Source organism: Netta rufina (genome assembly GCF_964035555.1).
Source record: "Netta rufina genome assembly, chromosome: 6".
In the NCBI taxonomy this organism is placed as follows: domain Eukaryota; kingdom Metazoa; phylum Chordata; class Aves; order Anseriformes; family Anatidae; genus Netta; species Netta rufina.
The window spans coordinates 7,700,525-7,715,257 of NC_140129.1; the positions used below are offsets into that span (position 1 = coordinate 7,700,525).

At 42.3% G+C, this 14,733-nt stretch overlaps 1 protein-coding gene across 6 annotated transcripts in view; it reads right to left on the reverse strand.

The window, feature by feature from the left end:
• Window positions 1–14,733, reverse strand: part of KANSL1L (KAT8 regulatory NSL complex subunit 1 like) — a 57,451-nt gene that overhangs the window by 18,572 nt on the left and 24,146 nt on the right. For all 6 annotated transcript variants that reach the window (XM_084289251.1, XM_084289253.1, XM_084289252.1 and 3 more), the window contains 2 exons: window positions 12,055–12,256; window positions 370–532 (listed from right to left, as the gene is read on the reverse strand). In XM_084289251.1, coding sequence (XP_084145377.1) covers window positions 370–532; window positions 12,055–12,256 — 365 coding nt within the window. The remainder of the gene's footprint in view (window positions 1–369; window positions 533–12,054; window positions 12,257–14,733) is intronic.

Consider the following 14,733-nt stretch of genomic DNA (forward strand, 5'->3'; position numbering starts at 1 on the left):
CTGGAAGTGGTTCAAAAACGAGAGAACCAAGATAGAGGAGTGCATAGGCAAAAGCACCACTGAAGGGACTAGCCCTGACTTATCAAACACACTGTGAAACAAGCCACAGATTACCCCCATATTTTTCCTGTGGCAGTCTTTCTGAATTGCAGCTGTCTTACTGGCACAGGACATCTAGCCGGTGTGCTTTTCATATGTCAGGATGAAGCTAAGGCTTTCATTTAGTCTAAACTCATGTTCTGCCAGTGTGAAGTTTTCTGTAAGAGAACTAAATTCTAGAAGAAATCGCTCGTAGGAAAAAGTAGTCCACAAGCTCTACAGCTTTCACAAGCCCAACCCTGTTAGAGTCACAAGGTTTGAGTTACTTACCTGAAGGGAATGATAAGACGGGATGGAAGGAAGAGTCCAGCTCTTGCACATAATCCAGTATTCTCGATTCTGTTCTGTACTCACTGCTGATCAACGTGGAGGCTGGCACCACGCATGGTAACTGAGTTTTGTATGGAAAGGAGGCATCTCTAGATGGTGAAGTCTGCATGGATACACAGAACGGAAGGTTAATTTCTCCTTTACTCACTTCCCTCAAACTGGGACCAGAAGAAGAAAGTGACTCCTTGATGTGTGAATGGGAAAAGTATTCCTACAAACTTAGTTACTCTAAACATGACTAACCCCACTTCTTATGAACTATGGTGCACAATACAAAGAATATAAAAATACCCTTTAATTAGGACCAGGAAACAGTTGTCAGGGTTTCCAGAGCAAAACATAGCTGTTTCCAATCATTATTCCGATATATCCTGTGACCAACCACCACCCCTTACAATGCCATTCCAGCACAATAGGCACGACATGGGTGCACAAACAATAATAACGCTGAACTATGCATAGGGCTCTCCTCCATTTATCCCTTTAGTATGATTCTTAGTGACTACATCTCTAGACAGCTTGTACATTTTAATGCAAGATACAACATTAAATATTTTGTGCACGCAGTGTATTTACACAAAGCAAGAGGGCAAAGCCCTTGTCTTGTTATAACTTAAATGTCAGATAAGCAACAGACACAAAAGAAGATATAGAACAATAAACGCAGGAGAGGGATGCACTAACAATTCATTAATAGGTAGTAAGAGGAGTTACTACTAGGAGGAGAGCTGAGAAAGAGCAATTTAGCTGCTTCTTTGCAATGCCTGTTAGAGCACAGCGAGTTAAACGATGGGTTGCACAGAACCGGTGGGTGCAAAGTAGCAAGACAGGCAAAAGGCAGGGTGAAAATGGGCAGAAATAAGTAGGAGGTGCAGGCAATATGCTGAGCTCTCAAAGACAGAAGGAAAGAGCTGAACAAGGTACTCCTAAGTAATAAGCAACTCAAGTCCACGCTTCAGAATATGCTACAAAACCACTACAGGGCAATAGTGCTGCCGATGCCACTTTCAGCCATTCTAGAGACTAGCGGTAGTAACCCCAAAGGTACTGCCATTAAGGGCTTCCACTGCTATGCAGAAAACGAGGTTTTTGTTACTTTGCCAAATGCTGCAGAATCCTAAAACGGAGACAACTGAGGTACTTCGAGGTTCTCAGCCTAACACCATGCAGACAGCCACATCTATCATCTCCTGGAAAAGGATTTCAACCTAATAAACTGCAAGAATGGATTTAACAGTGGTCTTGATTTTCTTAAGACTTTTTATGGAATAAGAGGAAAACATCTAGCAGCTGCATCAGAGGAAAGACACTCAAACAAACATTGCTTGTATTTCTAAATCCTTCTGCTTAAAGAAATCTCTTTAGCTGCCTCCTGCCTGGGGTACTCCAGGCTGTATTCTAGCAGCATCACTCACCTGTATGTGATGCACTGCTTGTATCCACCACAGAAACAATCCCTCCCCCTGCTGAAATAATTTACTTCTGTCAGGTGGCATCAGTTTTTGCAACCCATGCTAAGCCTGAAAATATCCCATGAAAAAAATCCCGTTTCCATTTCTTCCTTTCCCCATCAACAAACTGCAGGATCTCTTAAATTCACGCACACTGCCTGTTAGGATGCTGGAGCAGAGGAGACCCCTTGGTAGTGAGGACTGTTTGTTTTGTTTCCCAGTTTTCTCAAACGAGAACTTGAACAGCCCCTGAGCCACCCTGATGATCTCCATACACACGTTTACTCAGCAGCACTTTTGGCTTACTTTGGAAACAATTCTTCTCCAGCCCAGGACTCCTTCAAAGCACTGTCTGTCATTTCCCGTGGCAGACATATGGCATGCTTCTTCTGGTAAACTTTAAATATCCATGAAGTGCTGGCACAGAAGCCAATATATAGCAAGCAGTAAGTGCTAAAGCAAACTTAAATGTTTCCCATTATATGGACCATTAAGCTAAAGCCTGAAGAGCTTTTGATTTCAATGCAATTTCAAAATTTTGCTTTTCAAAATTGCACAAAAAGCTGTTTCCAGATACATTTTTCAGAAATGAACCAGTTTCCTCAATGTCCACTAGTTAAATTGCTACTGCACTCATTCTGCCTCATTTTTTTCAGAAATGAATCCACAGTACAGTAAATTTATTTTATTTTATTTTTTTTTAAAGAAATCCCCAAATGGTAATCAGTAAAATTACTTAGAAAAGACAAAGACCAACACATGCTGACAGCCAGTCCATTAGTCCTGACTTGCTTTAATGCACTTCATTTGTGAACACGTTTACAATCCAGCTTAAAGCTAAGCCTCCTTAAAAACATGCATAAAATGGTCAAATAACCTCCACAATCTGTCTATTTTGAAATAGTAATGAAATCAAATTGCCAACATTGGTAAGTGCCCAATTCTTTTCCTCATCTTGTCTGTGGTTGGAGTTTCCAAAGCTTACGCCTGAGTTTGTGCATTATTTCCTTCAATGCTCTGGCATCAACACCTAAATAATTCCATCTTTCATTAAGTCGGTCCATAATTCAAAAGAAAATAAGGACTTATATAGTAAAGAGCAATTTTAGTTAAACCCTCTGAAGTTACTAGAAAAAAAGCTTAAAAAATAAAAAAGGCCTGGCAGTGTCTGTGTTCCTAGTTGCTAGATCTGGTTTAAATTTCTAATGCAGTAGTTTTCCACTGGAAAATGCTGAATTAGTGAAATCACGGTGTTTGTCAGGAATGTTGATTTAATCAACTCTTGATGAAACAATTTCTGAAGCCCTTCATTCTGGAATGGAAGCTTGCTGCTCAAAGAAAGCGCTTCAACCTTAATGAAATAAAACTGAAGAACTCTATTGGAGAACAAAACTCTCCCCCCTTCCAATTTGGCATCAAACGGAGTCCACAGCTTGACTTTTACAGCCGTTAGTTACTGATTTTGCAATACATCAAAAAAAGAAACCCCAAACCAACCAACCGAAGAAACACCCCACCAACCACCACAAACAACTGAACAAAACAACCCCACTAACACAGACACTCTGCCACAGCAAAGCCAAGCGGTTTCATGAAAACCGAGGCACTGAGCCCTCAGAAGACAGGTGTCTACAAGCCTGGCTACAGCACCAAGCTTCCCTTCAGAAGGCAAGAAAGATATTACTCAACCCTTATCGTTTTTCTCCTGCCATACAATACCTTACGCATCTAGTGACACATTTTTCTTCAGCACTGCAATGCAAAACCTCGTGCTTCCTGACGTACGTAGATATGAAGAACAGCATTACATTTGGTTAATTCTATTACAGAGAAGAAAATATGCTGTACTTATGAGGAAATCAGAAGTGTGTGACCTTTACATCCTAAGCTAAAATAGCAGCTCTGTTTTAAACTTCATAAGGAGTGGTGTCACCAACAGAATCTAATTTTCCAGAATATTATGAATTTTAATCTTCTTGGGACTTTTTTTTTCTTAGTACTGTCTTACTGGGTCACAGACAACGCAGTGAGCAATTAATTTTGATATTCAAAACAATTTTTGCACTTCCTTGTGATAAATTAATACATTAGCCAAGGCACGATGGGGTCATGCCATTATTCTAGAAAGATCAGAAAGCCTAACAGTGCCAGCCAACCATCGTCCTGCAGTGAGAAAATAAGTTTGTGAAGCATGCCACAACTGAAAAGAAAAATGTTTTGTGCTCCCAGTTGAGACTTCTGAATACTCGCCTCATGGTTTCAGCTACTGATTACTGAAACTTAGGCACGTTTCCAAAAATGGTACAAGTGTAATAGTACAAGAGAGCCCCAGTTCAATTACACCAATGTGTATGAAGCCACTAAGTTAATTTAATCAGCTCGAACACACTCTGCTGAATACCCGTCATGTCTGCTTCTGATTACTCTTATAAGCCCGAAAGAGTATTTATTCTCCCTACACACACACAGAACTTTACAGCAATATCAAATAGGAGCTACCTCCATAAATATTAAATGCTGTTCTTCAGTAAAAGAGCAGCCAACCACATTGCAGAAGCTTACCTGTGGGACAGGAGAGTACCGCCATATGGATGGCTGATGCCCACTCTGAACAAACACACTGCTCACTTTTAATCCTCCAGCAGTGCTACGTGTAGCTCAAACCAACAGAGCACCGTGTGACCCACTTGCTTCTGTGCTTTAGCACCCACCTTAGAGGCCAGCCTAAGGTGCAGGGGGAAGATGGGCGAAGCATCTCGGACAGCCCTCCATGGGAAGGTGCCTAACAGATGGTGCCAGGGATGCACGCTGTGTTACAGAGCCTGCCTGCCAGCTCCAGTTTCTATAGATGACCTTTCCCACGCACTTGCCTGCCATCTATACATAGGTGCAGCAGGTGCAGCAGAGCGAGCTGCCCTAGGATGTACCGCAGGCAGTCTGCCTCTGGCCCCACTCAAGCTGTGGGTAAGGCAGAGCCTGTGGCAGAGGTTTGTTTTTCCAGGGAGAGAACTGAAAGAAACTGACTTTCATAAAGCCTAGTGGCAATTTACTCAGCATCCAGCCCGTCTCAAATTCAGACCTTTGGTCGGTGTCATAAAAGAACCGGTAGCTTGTACCTTTCTCACAGACCACCTGCCTCTCACAAGTACTAATGTAGTTTGGTTTCCTTAATCCAGTTTTAAGCCAATGGGAGATGGATTTCCATCTGCTCTGGGGACATGTATGCTGTCTTCAACATTCTGAAACAAAGCCCTTTTGTTGAAGAAGCAAATCAACAGAAAAAAATCAAGGTTAGTGATTCATCTTTGACCAATCACATAAATCCAAAGAAGGAAAGACATTTTAACCCATGTAGATATGTTTTGTAAAAATGCCATATAGACATTAAGAGTAGATGTGATCCGTAAAACACTCAAACATTTTAATAAGCTAAAGTAGCAACACGGTGAAAAGAACACTTCAAGTTTTTTGTTCTGGAAAAGTGAATTTACAGATTGACTGGCTTAACGTAAACCTTACCAAGAGGGATTTAGTTCTACTCATATCACAGAATTACAAAGCCAAAGGTGTTCTCCCTTCCTTCCTCCCCAACAGATAAGTCTTATCACGCACTCAGAATAGTTGAATGTGTACAAAATACCTTTTTTTTTTTTTCCAGATGAGTTTTTTTTTTCCCCTCCTGATTTTACATATAAGAGAGTTTCTTTTTAAAGCTTCCAGAGTTAAAACACTAACCTAATCAACATCTTCTTCCACTTACAAGCTTGGTAAACCAGAGCCAATGGATTCTCCCCCCGAGACCAGAAGACTGACACATCCACAGGGGCACTCCACCACTTTCACTAAAGCAGGATGCGTCCTCTTCTTGTGAATAGTTTGCAGGAGACTTGACAAGACAGCACCGCCCCTTGTACTCACAGCTTTTGAGAAGCCAGCAGTGCCAGTGAGCTGTGCAGAAGCAGGTGGTGGAGCCAACATCCAGTGACACACCAAGGGGAATGACAACCAATAGGTTCCTTCCAGTGCAACTACGGGGAAATGGTTGCTGCTCCGCCTGAAGGCAGAATTGCTGGCCGGCTACTGAACGATACGTTGGATCATTACTATCAGTGCTTGCTCTTTTTTTTTTTCCTTTTCTCATTTGCAGACTCTCATCTGCAGCTAGAGAAACCATCAACTGACAACAGCCACAAAGAACTCACCTGTATCTCCCCAATCTCCTTAAAAGCAAATAAACCGTGACAAGGGACAATCTGGCAGAGGAAATGGGATGGTATGCTAGGAAGCAGGTTGATAAAACACTCATCCCCAGACAGGCATACACCTGGCAGAAAGGAGGGGCCAGCTTCCCCGGTACATGCAGTGCCCTGTGGAGCTGCCTGCCTGCACACATGCCCTGTCCCATATTCTCTCTTCCTCTGATTTTTGGTGCTAGCTACCGACCACTTGTAGATAGCACATGCTCAGCAATTAAGGAAAAGGCTCTGCACGCTAGGTATAATACAGATTATACATATATATAAAATATATATACTAACAAGGCTTGGTCACAGATCCTTATGCGTTTATCAAGTGACATCTACCGAAAGTATCACTAGCACTAAGCACGCACTGGAAAAGCAATGGGATGCAAAAATAGAACTGGTGTGAGTAACAGATTAAAATATGAACCCCCGCCTCGATTCTGAGCCTTCTGAATAAGCACTCACTTTTCTTATCTTTATTATTTGAGACTAGCAGGAATATTTTTTAAACCACTAAATGGAAGCAGATATTCTTACGCTCTCACTGAACTGAGACTGAGACTGAAAAGAAAAATACAGCAATACTCAATCGCAAGAGATTGGCAACAGTATACCAACTGTTTGCTCATGGCATCTAAAAAAGCGAGCTTTTGCACCTCAGTTCCTGACTTTCAGGGTGTTGGCACCTCTGCAAGTTTAAATAGCAGTTTTCCCCACATGTGCCTCAGTCCACACAACCATGCCTTCCTCCAGCAGGTGGAGATACAGAATACAATGCGAATTCTCTGATTAAAATAATAATAAAAAAAAAAAAAACACAAACACCGTGCTCCAGAACCCCACAAAAACTTGAGAGGACCAAATTTGATAGCAGGCAGATCTCACGCCTCTTTGGCCTATTACCTTTAGGTATCTCTGTATAAGCCCCAGTGACACCTCTTGGTGAAGTAACACTTAATCAGAAGAGGTGAAACTAACGTAACATCCTAGCTAATGACACGAAGAAGGAACAGAATGACCTGGGTGAAACAATTTATTTTTTTTTTTTTACATAACAACAGCAAAACACAGGGCACACAGATGAAATACATTCTAGCAAACACCAGGACATGTGAGCTAAGCAAAGACCTCGCTGAGACTACCCAAGTAGTAGTAACACTTGTTGGCTGCTATTAAATAAATTTTATAGAGCTTTTGAAATTTCAAAGATAAATTCAAGTTCCTCCAAGTTTAGGCAAAAAGTAGCCAGAGATACTCCAGGTCCCTGCTGCAGAAAAAGTATTTGTGGATGCACCCAGGCACTGGAGAATCCACAGTGGGTGCGGGTGGAAATGTCATAAATGTTGTAAATATAAAAAGAAAGTTATAAATGCCACAAACACCAGGAAAAGATTCAATCGCAGCTCAGTGCTTCAAATGAAGCCATCTCAGGGCTCCAGCCCCCGTCCAGGAGCACGTGTCCCTCCTACTAGAGCACGCCTGCAGCTGCTCCAAAGTTTTACCCCACATGCAAGTTCTTAACACTCATTGAAAACTCTGGCTGAAGAAATCATCACTACACTCACGTCCTCTACTCCGAACCAAACTGTAGTCCCAGGGTTCACTGTGCAAGGGGATTGTTCTGAGTGGCTTGCGCACTGACTCGCAACCCAGAGATGGCCTAAGTTCTTACTGAGGTATTTAGATAACGAAAGAAGAAAGATGCAAAACAGATTCCACAGCCAAAAGATGATCTGGGGTACTTACTCATTCTGAATTAGTGGACAAGAGAATTTGGCCCCAAAGGATGTTTTAAGTTCCTGAGGATACTGGATGGTAACGAATAAGGCAAACACCCCACATCCTGGTTTATTTATCCCACTGCAGCCTAGCTATCTTGTTCACCTGGCAGGTCCCCTGCATTTCCAGGGCAATTTCAAGGATTCATCTAATTTTGCACTGCTTCTTGCATGAGTTCTTTGCTTTCTTGTAGACACTATAACCATTACCTAAAATACTGGAGTAGAGGAAGGTATACTCTTCTTCAGAAGAGAAATACAACAAAGCAGAGGACAATGCAGGGCATCTCTCAGCAGGCACTGGGAGGCTACTGGGTCACTGAAGACTCAAACTTTTGACAGCACCGCAAATGTATGCGGCATGGCAGCAGATAGAGAAAAAATGTGGCTCTCTTCCCAGTGACCTTATGAACTGGCAGATGGGATAGCAGCTCACAGTTTCATACTTTCCTTTTCCTAACATGGATGTTGGGGGCTGCACGGGGAAAACGAGCTTCCCAAAAGAATTTGAAGAGATGCTAAGGACAACGCTCTGAATGCCATTCAATAAACAAAAGGGCACATAGTCGGTCATCTGCCCTCCTGAAAAAACAAATTCCTCAAAGCTCTGCCAGCATTTCTTCCATCCTACACACGGGAAGTCTGCATTGACTGTGATTCCTTTAGTTGTCCCCATTTGCTCAGATTGCATTGCCCATCAGCACCGCCAGGCACTCGCTGGCTGTGCGAACCAGAAGCTGGCAGAGGAGCTGCAGCGTTCAGAAGATCCAATCTTCTCTTTCAGACTTTGGCAAGCTGCTCTCTGTTAACTCCACCGCTGCTGCAGGGATGTAGCAGCACGTCTCCCCTAGCTGCAGCTTGCTGTCAGGCCAATGTCCTTAACGAAAGGGGGATGCTCACAAACCATGGCACCATGGGCTATAAAAATACTTAAAACTCAAAGAAATGAGGGGGAACCACCTGCCAGAGGCAGCACAGTAACATTACATTAAAAATCCAACTGTTTTCCATGTTGCTAAGCAATAACGAATTTTTCTACAAAAGGCCAGAGGAAATTTGCTGGATTACTAATTGGAAAATAAATGCATTTTCTAAGAAAAATAGGTATCAGTCCCAGAGGCCGCTCTGCATTTTGCAGCCTTACCCTCAGACATCTGCCTAATCTACAGCTCAGCCTGGGCTGATATCCGGTGTGCTTGCTTTTCAAGCTGAGCAATCTCATCAGCTGGGTGACCAAGTGTAGGGAGTGCACGAGTCAGACAGTGCCAGTGCCTGTTAGAATCAAACTTCTTGAATGAAACTATACACTGTTGATGGCTCTTAACCCTAAGACTTGATAAGCATTCAGGTTTGATTGTCAGAACATGCCGAAATTGTCTACTTCAATTTTATCCCTTACTTTCCCAGCAGGATCTCTGTTTTTAACCAACACTGTATGTGCCTCTGTTAAATCTTTACCTTAATTTTGAAAACTTTAATTGAGCTTGGCACTTGCATGAAGTCTGAAGCTGACAGCTTGATTGCTGCCACCACCTCTTACTTTCTCCAGGAACATGAGCAGAATCCCTCTGTAGCACATAACACAGCTCTCCACGAAGCCCCTTGGTTAACTCCCCAGGTAGAAAGCACAGCATAACCACAAACTTCTGTGCTGAGAGCTGAGGTAAGCATTAACTCATCATCACAAATCATACAGTCACCCATCACAAGCTGGCTAAGGCTAGCAATGATTTTCCAAACCCTTCCAAGCAAGTACCTGATTGTAAAGTAGAAGATACATTTGCCCTGCAGTCTTGGTGCACACATTTCCAGTAGCTATCGATGGCATCCAAGTTATGTGGCCTTCAGCCACCCTGAAGATGCTGGGAGTCAGAGTCAATAAAGAGATCACTAGGCAAGAGATGCAAATGAACAGATCTCTCCCCTTCTCCCATGAGGTCCGTTACAGAAACTCAACAATGATAAGACTGCGTTTTAGATATTTGGAAAGCAGCCTAGAGATTCCAAACCAATGTGATCATTGGAACAGGCTGCCCAGGGAAGTGGTGGAGTCACCATCCCTGGAAGTCTTCAAAAGACGTTTAGATGTAGAGCTTAGGGATATGGTTTAGTGGAGGGCTGTTAGCGTTAGGTTGGAGGTTGGACTCGATGACCTTGAGGTCTCTTCCAACCTAGAAATTCTGTGATTCTGTGATTCTGTGATTTGGGATCACATCACTGCAGAAGGAATATAAAAACACGGCGTATGCCTTAAAATTGCAGGAATTCATACGGGAATTCCTTTAACATGGAGGACATTTTTGCTTCCATTTCACTAATGCTAAAGGCTCCTCTGCGGGAAAAATGGGAATGCTTTTTTTTTTAAAGGGAGAGTGGGAGTGGTCATTTTTAAATGGAAAGCAGCAAGAGGTTATGTTCATCAAGCTCTGGGAGGCTCCTCTGACACAGCATTCCCTGCACAGGTCTTTACCACACCATCTTTGGCCACCTCTGTGCTTTCGGTACAGAGACACGAGGTGGCTTAGCCCAGAGAAACCCAGCACTAGAAATGTGAAGAGCACGGAGCAGACACACACATAAAACACACTTGCTGATTGTGGTCTCGGTAAACTACTGAGCACCCAAAGCAGCTTGGCTCTCCTGCTGGTTGAAGACGACGACGTAAACTCCGCTTTGTGCTGGTCTGCAGAAATGAAGTTTCTATTCACAAGCTTCTACTGCTATTTTCTGGACTGTAGTTGCTCTAGACCAGCTTTTAAAAGACAGACGCATAAGGGGCAATTGTAGAAACTTCTGCCTGCATGCATAGGTGTGTATTTGAGATTTTTGAACCTGCAGGATGCAGGCTTCCAAAAGAGCTTGCAATTTAGAAGCTGCATCTGGAACAGAAACCCAGCATGCTTAAGGAGAAGGAAAGGTCCTAGAGTCTCTTGCTAAGGATCAGCAAGAAGCACTGGTCAGGCCTCAGCTTGGGATCAGTCCTGTCAGCTCTCTATCAGGACGTGGACTGAACTGAATGGGAAACAAGCCCAGGTCAGCAGTCTCCTTGGCTAATGCAAGAGGAGATGCCTAAGTGACTAGGAGCTACAGCTCCCAAACTGTAACCCCCACCATCAACCCTCCAGGCAGATTGCCAAGTCTTTATGCCCCGCGGCCAGGAAGCTGGGAAGTCAAGCTAATAAGAAACCAGACAGCTTTTCAACAAAATTCTTGCTTTCTGCTCGTCTTTAGCTAAAACTAGGACACTTACTGCAATTTCGCAGAGCGTGCTGAATCAGCACACTCACACAGAACATCCGTGCGGGGAAATTTCTCCCCCCAGACCATTGGTACACTTTGTATTTTCTAGATAGTTAACAGGAGACATGGAGACTTCTGTCACTGTAATGCTGTTTCTAAAAGGCAAAGTAATCGAGAAATTAAAATCACTTGGGACTAACACTGCTCTAAAGAATGAGTTCACACTGTCTCTGCTCCCAGATTAGCTACTGTTGCTTTAAGTGCCACAGCTAAATTCATTATACATTCCTACCAGCAATATGCTATTAATATCAGCTGTGAACAGATATGCCTTGTCTTGCTCTACATTTTTTTTTCCCATTTTGAAGTATTAATTTTTTTGTAACGAAAAAAGAAAATTTTAGGAGTTTTAAAGCACTCATAAAAAGTCATGAAAGAGGCAACATAGCTAATCAAGAACAGCAAAAACGGAAACGAGATTAAGATACTGCTATTTAATTTCCTAGAAAATAATGTGCCACCAGCTGTGTAAACTTTCTTGTAGTTAAAACAAATACTCTGAAAACAAGCAGGCAGCTGATTTACACCATAGTATGCTTCCTCAGCAGTCAAGCCTCCCAAGGAAGCTCTTGAGCTGTCCTTAGACTGTACAAAAACTTTACAGATAGCCATGCAACAAATTGGTTTGAAAAGCAGGATTCTGCGAGATCTTTAATTTTTATGTTTGACTCATTAACTCTGAGCTCCTGCTGACACAGCCAGTACTCCCAGCACACACACTATATGCTCCCTGAACGTAACAAATAACCAACACAGCATGCACTGTGCTTATGACATACCAGACAGACACATACTGACTCTAGCAGCCAGATTCTTTGGTTTTGTCTCCTGGAGAGAGAGGCAAGGGCCTACCTGCTGATTCCAGTAACAGGCACCGTGCATTCTGTAGAGTTTTCTCTTCTGGAAACTATGTAGTGGCCTCGTTCGGGCAGATGTGCTGACATTGGTCACAGAGAGAGATCTTAGTCTTGTCCTGTCTCTTCTTCTTTTCTTGATGTGCTGATGATCAAGCAACCAGCTGCTCGAAGAGGATACTTCTCTGTTGTCTGAAGCTCTGCAGTTTCATAATTAATAAGGGAGGAAAACCATAAAGTTAAATACACTCCATGTACACAGGCCAAGATTTCAAGCTCTGATTAGCATTAGCCATCTAATTTTAAGACATCCTGAAGTATTTTGGTTTACTGTTTCAGGAAACCATGTACGTACTTTGTTTGCTCTTTGACTAATTCTGTGTTACAAAAGGAAGTTTATCATTCTTGCTTACTTTTCTGGTCACAGAAGCCAACGTTGAAATAAAGTTAAGATTTTGAGCGTGTAACAGTTCTTGGGTTTTCCAAATCAAGAACTCTCTCTGACACTTCTAATACCTATGAACATTAAATTACAATTAATAATTCCCTACAAACTTACATTCTGCTCAAAGCAACAGTCGTGCTAACATAAAGAAGACCTAGAGTGCTGCCAGAAGACTTTCAGATCGTGTAGTTTTGCTCAAGGACTGAAGCTTTACTAACATCTTACAATAGGGGCTGCAACTCACTGTGAAACTTTTGTATCAGAATCAGGAATTCTGCGTGTTTAGTTTGTCCGACACAAAGCCATTAAACCTCACCTTCAGGGAAACGATGGGAACTGTCTTGCTTGGGAAAGGTATTTGACACTTCCTTCAACAATTATTACAGTGAAGCCACTAAGAACAATCGAATTGCATTAGCCTGTTTATCTATTCACTCATTATCACCAAACAGTATCTACCTCATACATAAGCTCAAAGAGAGAAATGACAGCAGCAAATCTGGCTGGGGAAAAGAGTAAGAACTGCTGGAGTGGCGTGCGGGACTGAGCAAGGGCTACTGCAACCATATGGTATTGTTTTATTTTTACTTTTATTATATAGAGAATGTATATAATAACATTTATTATATAGAACACGAGCAAAAAAGCCATGTGCCAGCGCAGGGCCAAGAATAGCAACAACTGCCTTCGTTTAACATGCCTGGATCCCTCGCTCTCACCTAACTGCAGCCTGCCTGCTCATCCAAACAAGGTAGGCTGCAAGGTGAGAATTCAAAACGCCCTCCATTTGGGTAGGAATGATTCAGTGGGAAGAACACTCTTCGCTTTTATATGTGTCCCAATTTTGTTTTGTTTCTGTAGCAACACCTGCTTGCAAAGAAAACAGCTTACTGCAAAAAACACTCAAGCATGCATTTATTTTTTATGATACTGAAGACCTGGACTGCAACTCTCAACTTCCTGAGAAGTGCAAGTACACGGGGTATTGCAGCCTTGGCTCCTAACAGGTCATCTATCTGCACCAAGCATTACTTTCTCTGAAGCAGTGATTATTTTCTCTCAGGAACTTCATCTGGCAAGATACAGATTCCTTAAAAAACTTGTAACAGACAATACAATCTGAAAATGAATTTATTATGAGGCCACTTACCAATCTTTTTTGACAAGTAACTATCTGCTAACTGAACATTTTATTAAACAGAAGCACTTGCTATGAAAGTGTGATTAAACACTGTCCCATGTTGTGCTGGTGTGGTAATAATGCTTGATTGGCTTGAATTTGAACCAGCCTTTTAACGTATCAAAACCATCCCAAGAAGCAACACACACTCAATAAAAAAATGTGCTAATTAAAAGAAGGGTATAATTTATTTAGAGGGACATGTTAAGTAAGTGCCAAGAAACAGCCCAAAATACTGAAGCATGACATTCTCAATGCTAATGTTGAACTTTTAAAACTTGAGAAAGAAATTAAATATTTAAAGTCCATGCAAAAGTTTCCTTAAAATACTTTCTCTGAATTCTCAAAACCCCATTTCTCTCTCATTATCTCCCTTCATGTCAGACAGTGTCAAGACCAATTTCTGGACTTCCACTACCTCCCTGTTACGTACAAGACAATTTGGACAAGAATATTAGCACAAAAAGCTCCTCAGTCTGGCTCCTCAATTTCTGCAATCCCTGCCTTTGTTCTGGTGGTCTGCCTAGGTCTTTGATAATCTCTCTGCAGTCTTTTCCAGCTGTTCGATTTACCCTCCTGTGCCTTTCAGGAACGTTTTCAGCTCCATTTTCAGAGGGAGCAGAATTGTCAGTTCTATGGCTTGCAGCTCCAATACACAGCAGGATGGTTTTCCTGCCCCTTCTGCAAATAGGCTTCCCAGTCAAGGCTGAAGTTATCTGTTTATTTAGATCTTAATTGAGGGTGCTTTTCAAAACGAGATTCTACAGAAGAACAGAGGTGAACTATCCCCAGATGTAAAATTCACGAATTTGCTGAAGTACTCCTTTCAAACTTGCAGGTTGGCCTTTCTGGCACGGTAGCCTAGGTGAAGAGCAAGACCTTACAGACACTCCTACACACCAGAAGCCACAGGACAGACTATCTGTTCTCAGCGAAAGAATTTTTTCCCTCCTCTCTCCTGCTAAGAAAGTGGTTTTCACTAGCTTAAGGAACTGCTACTACAAACATTTAACTTCATACAATGCTCCTGGCTGATACTGGGATCCAGATTC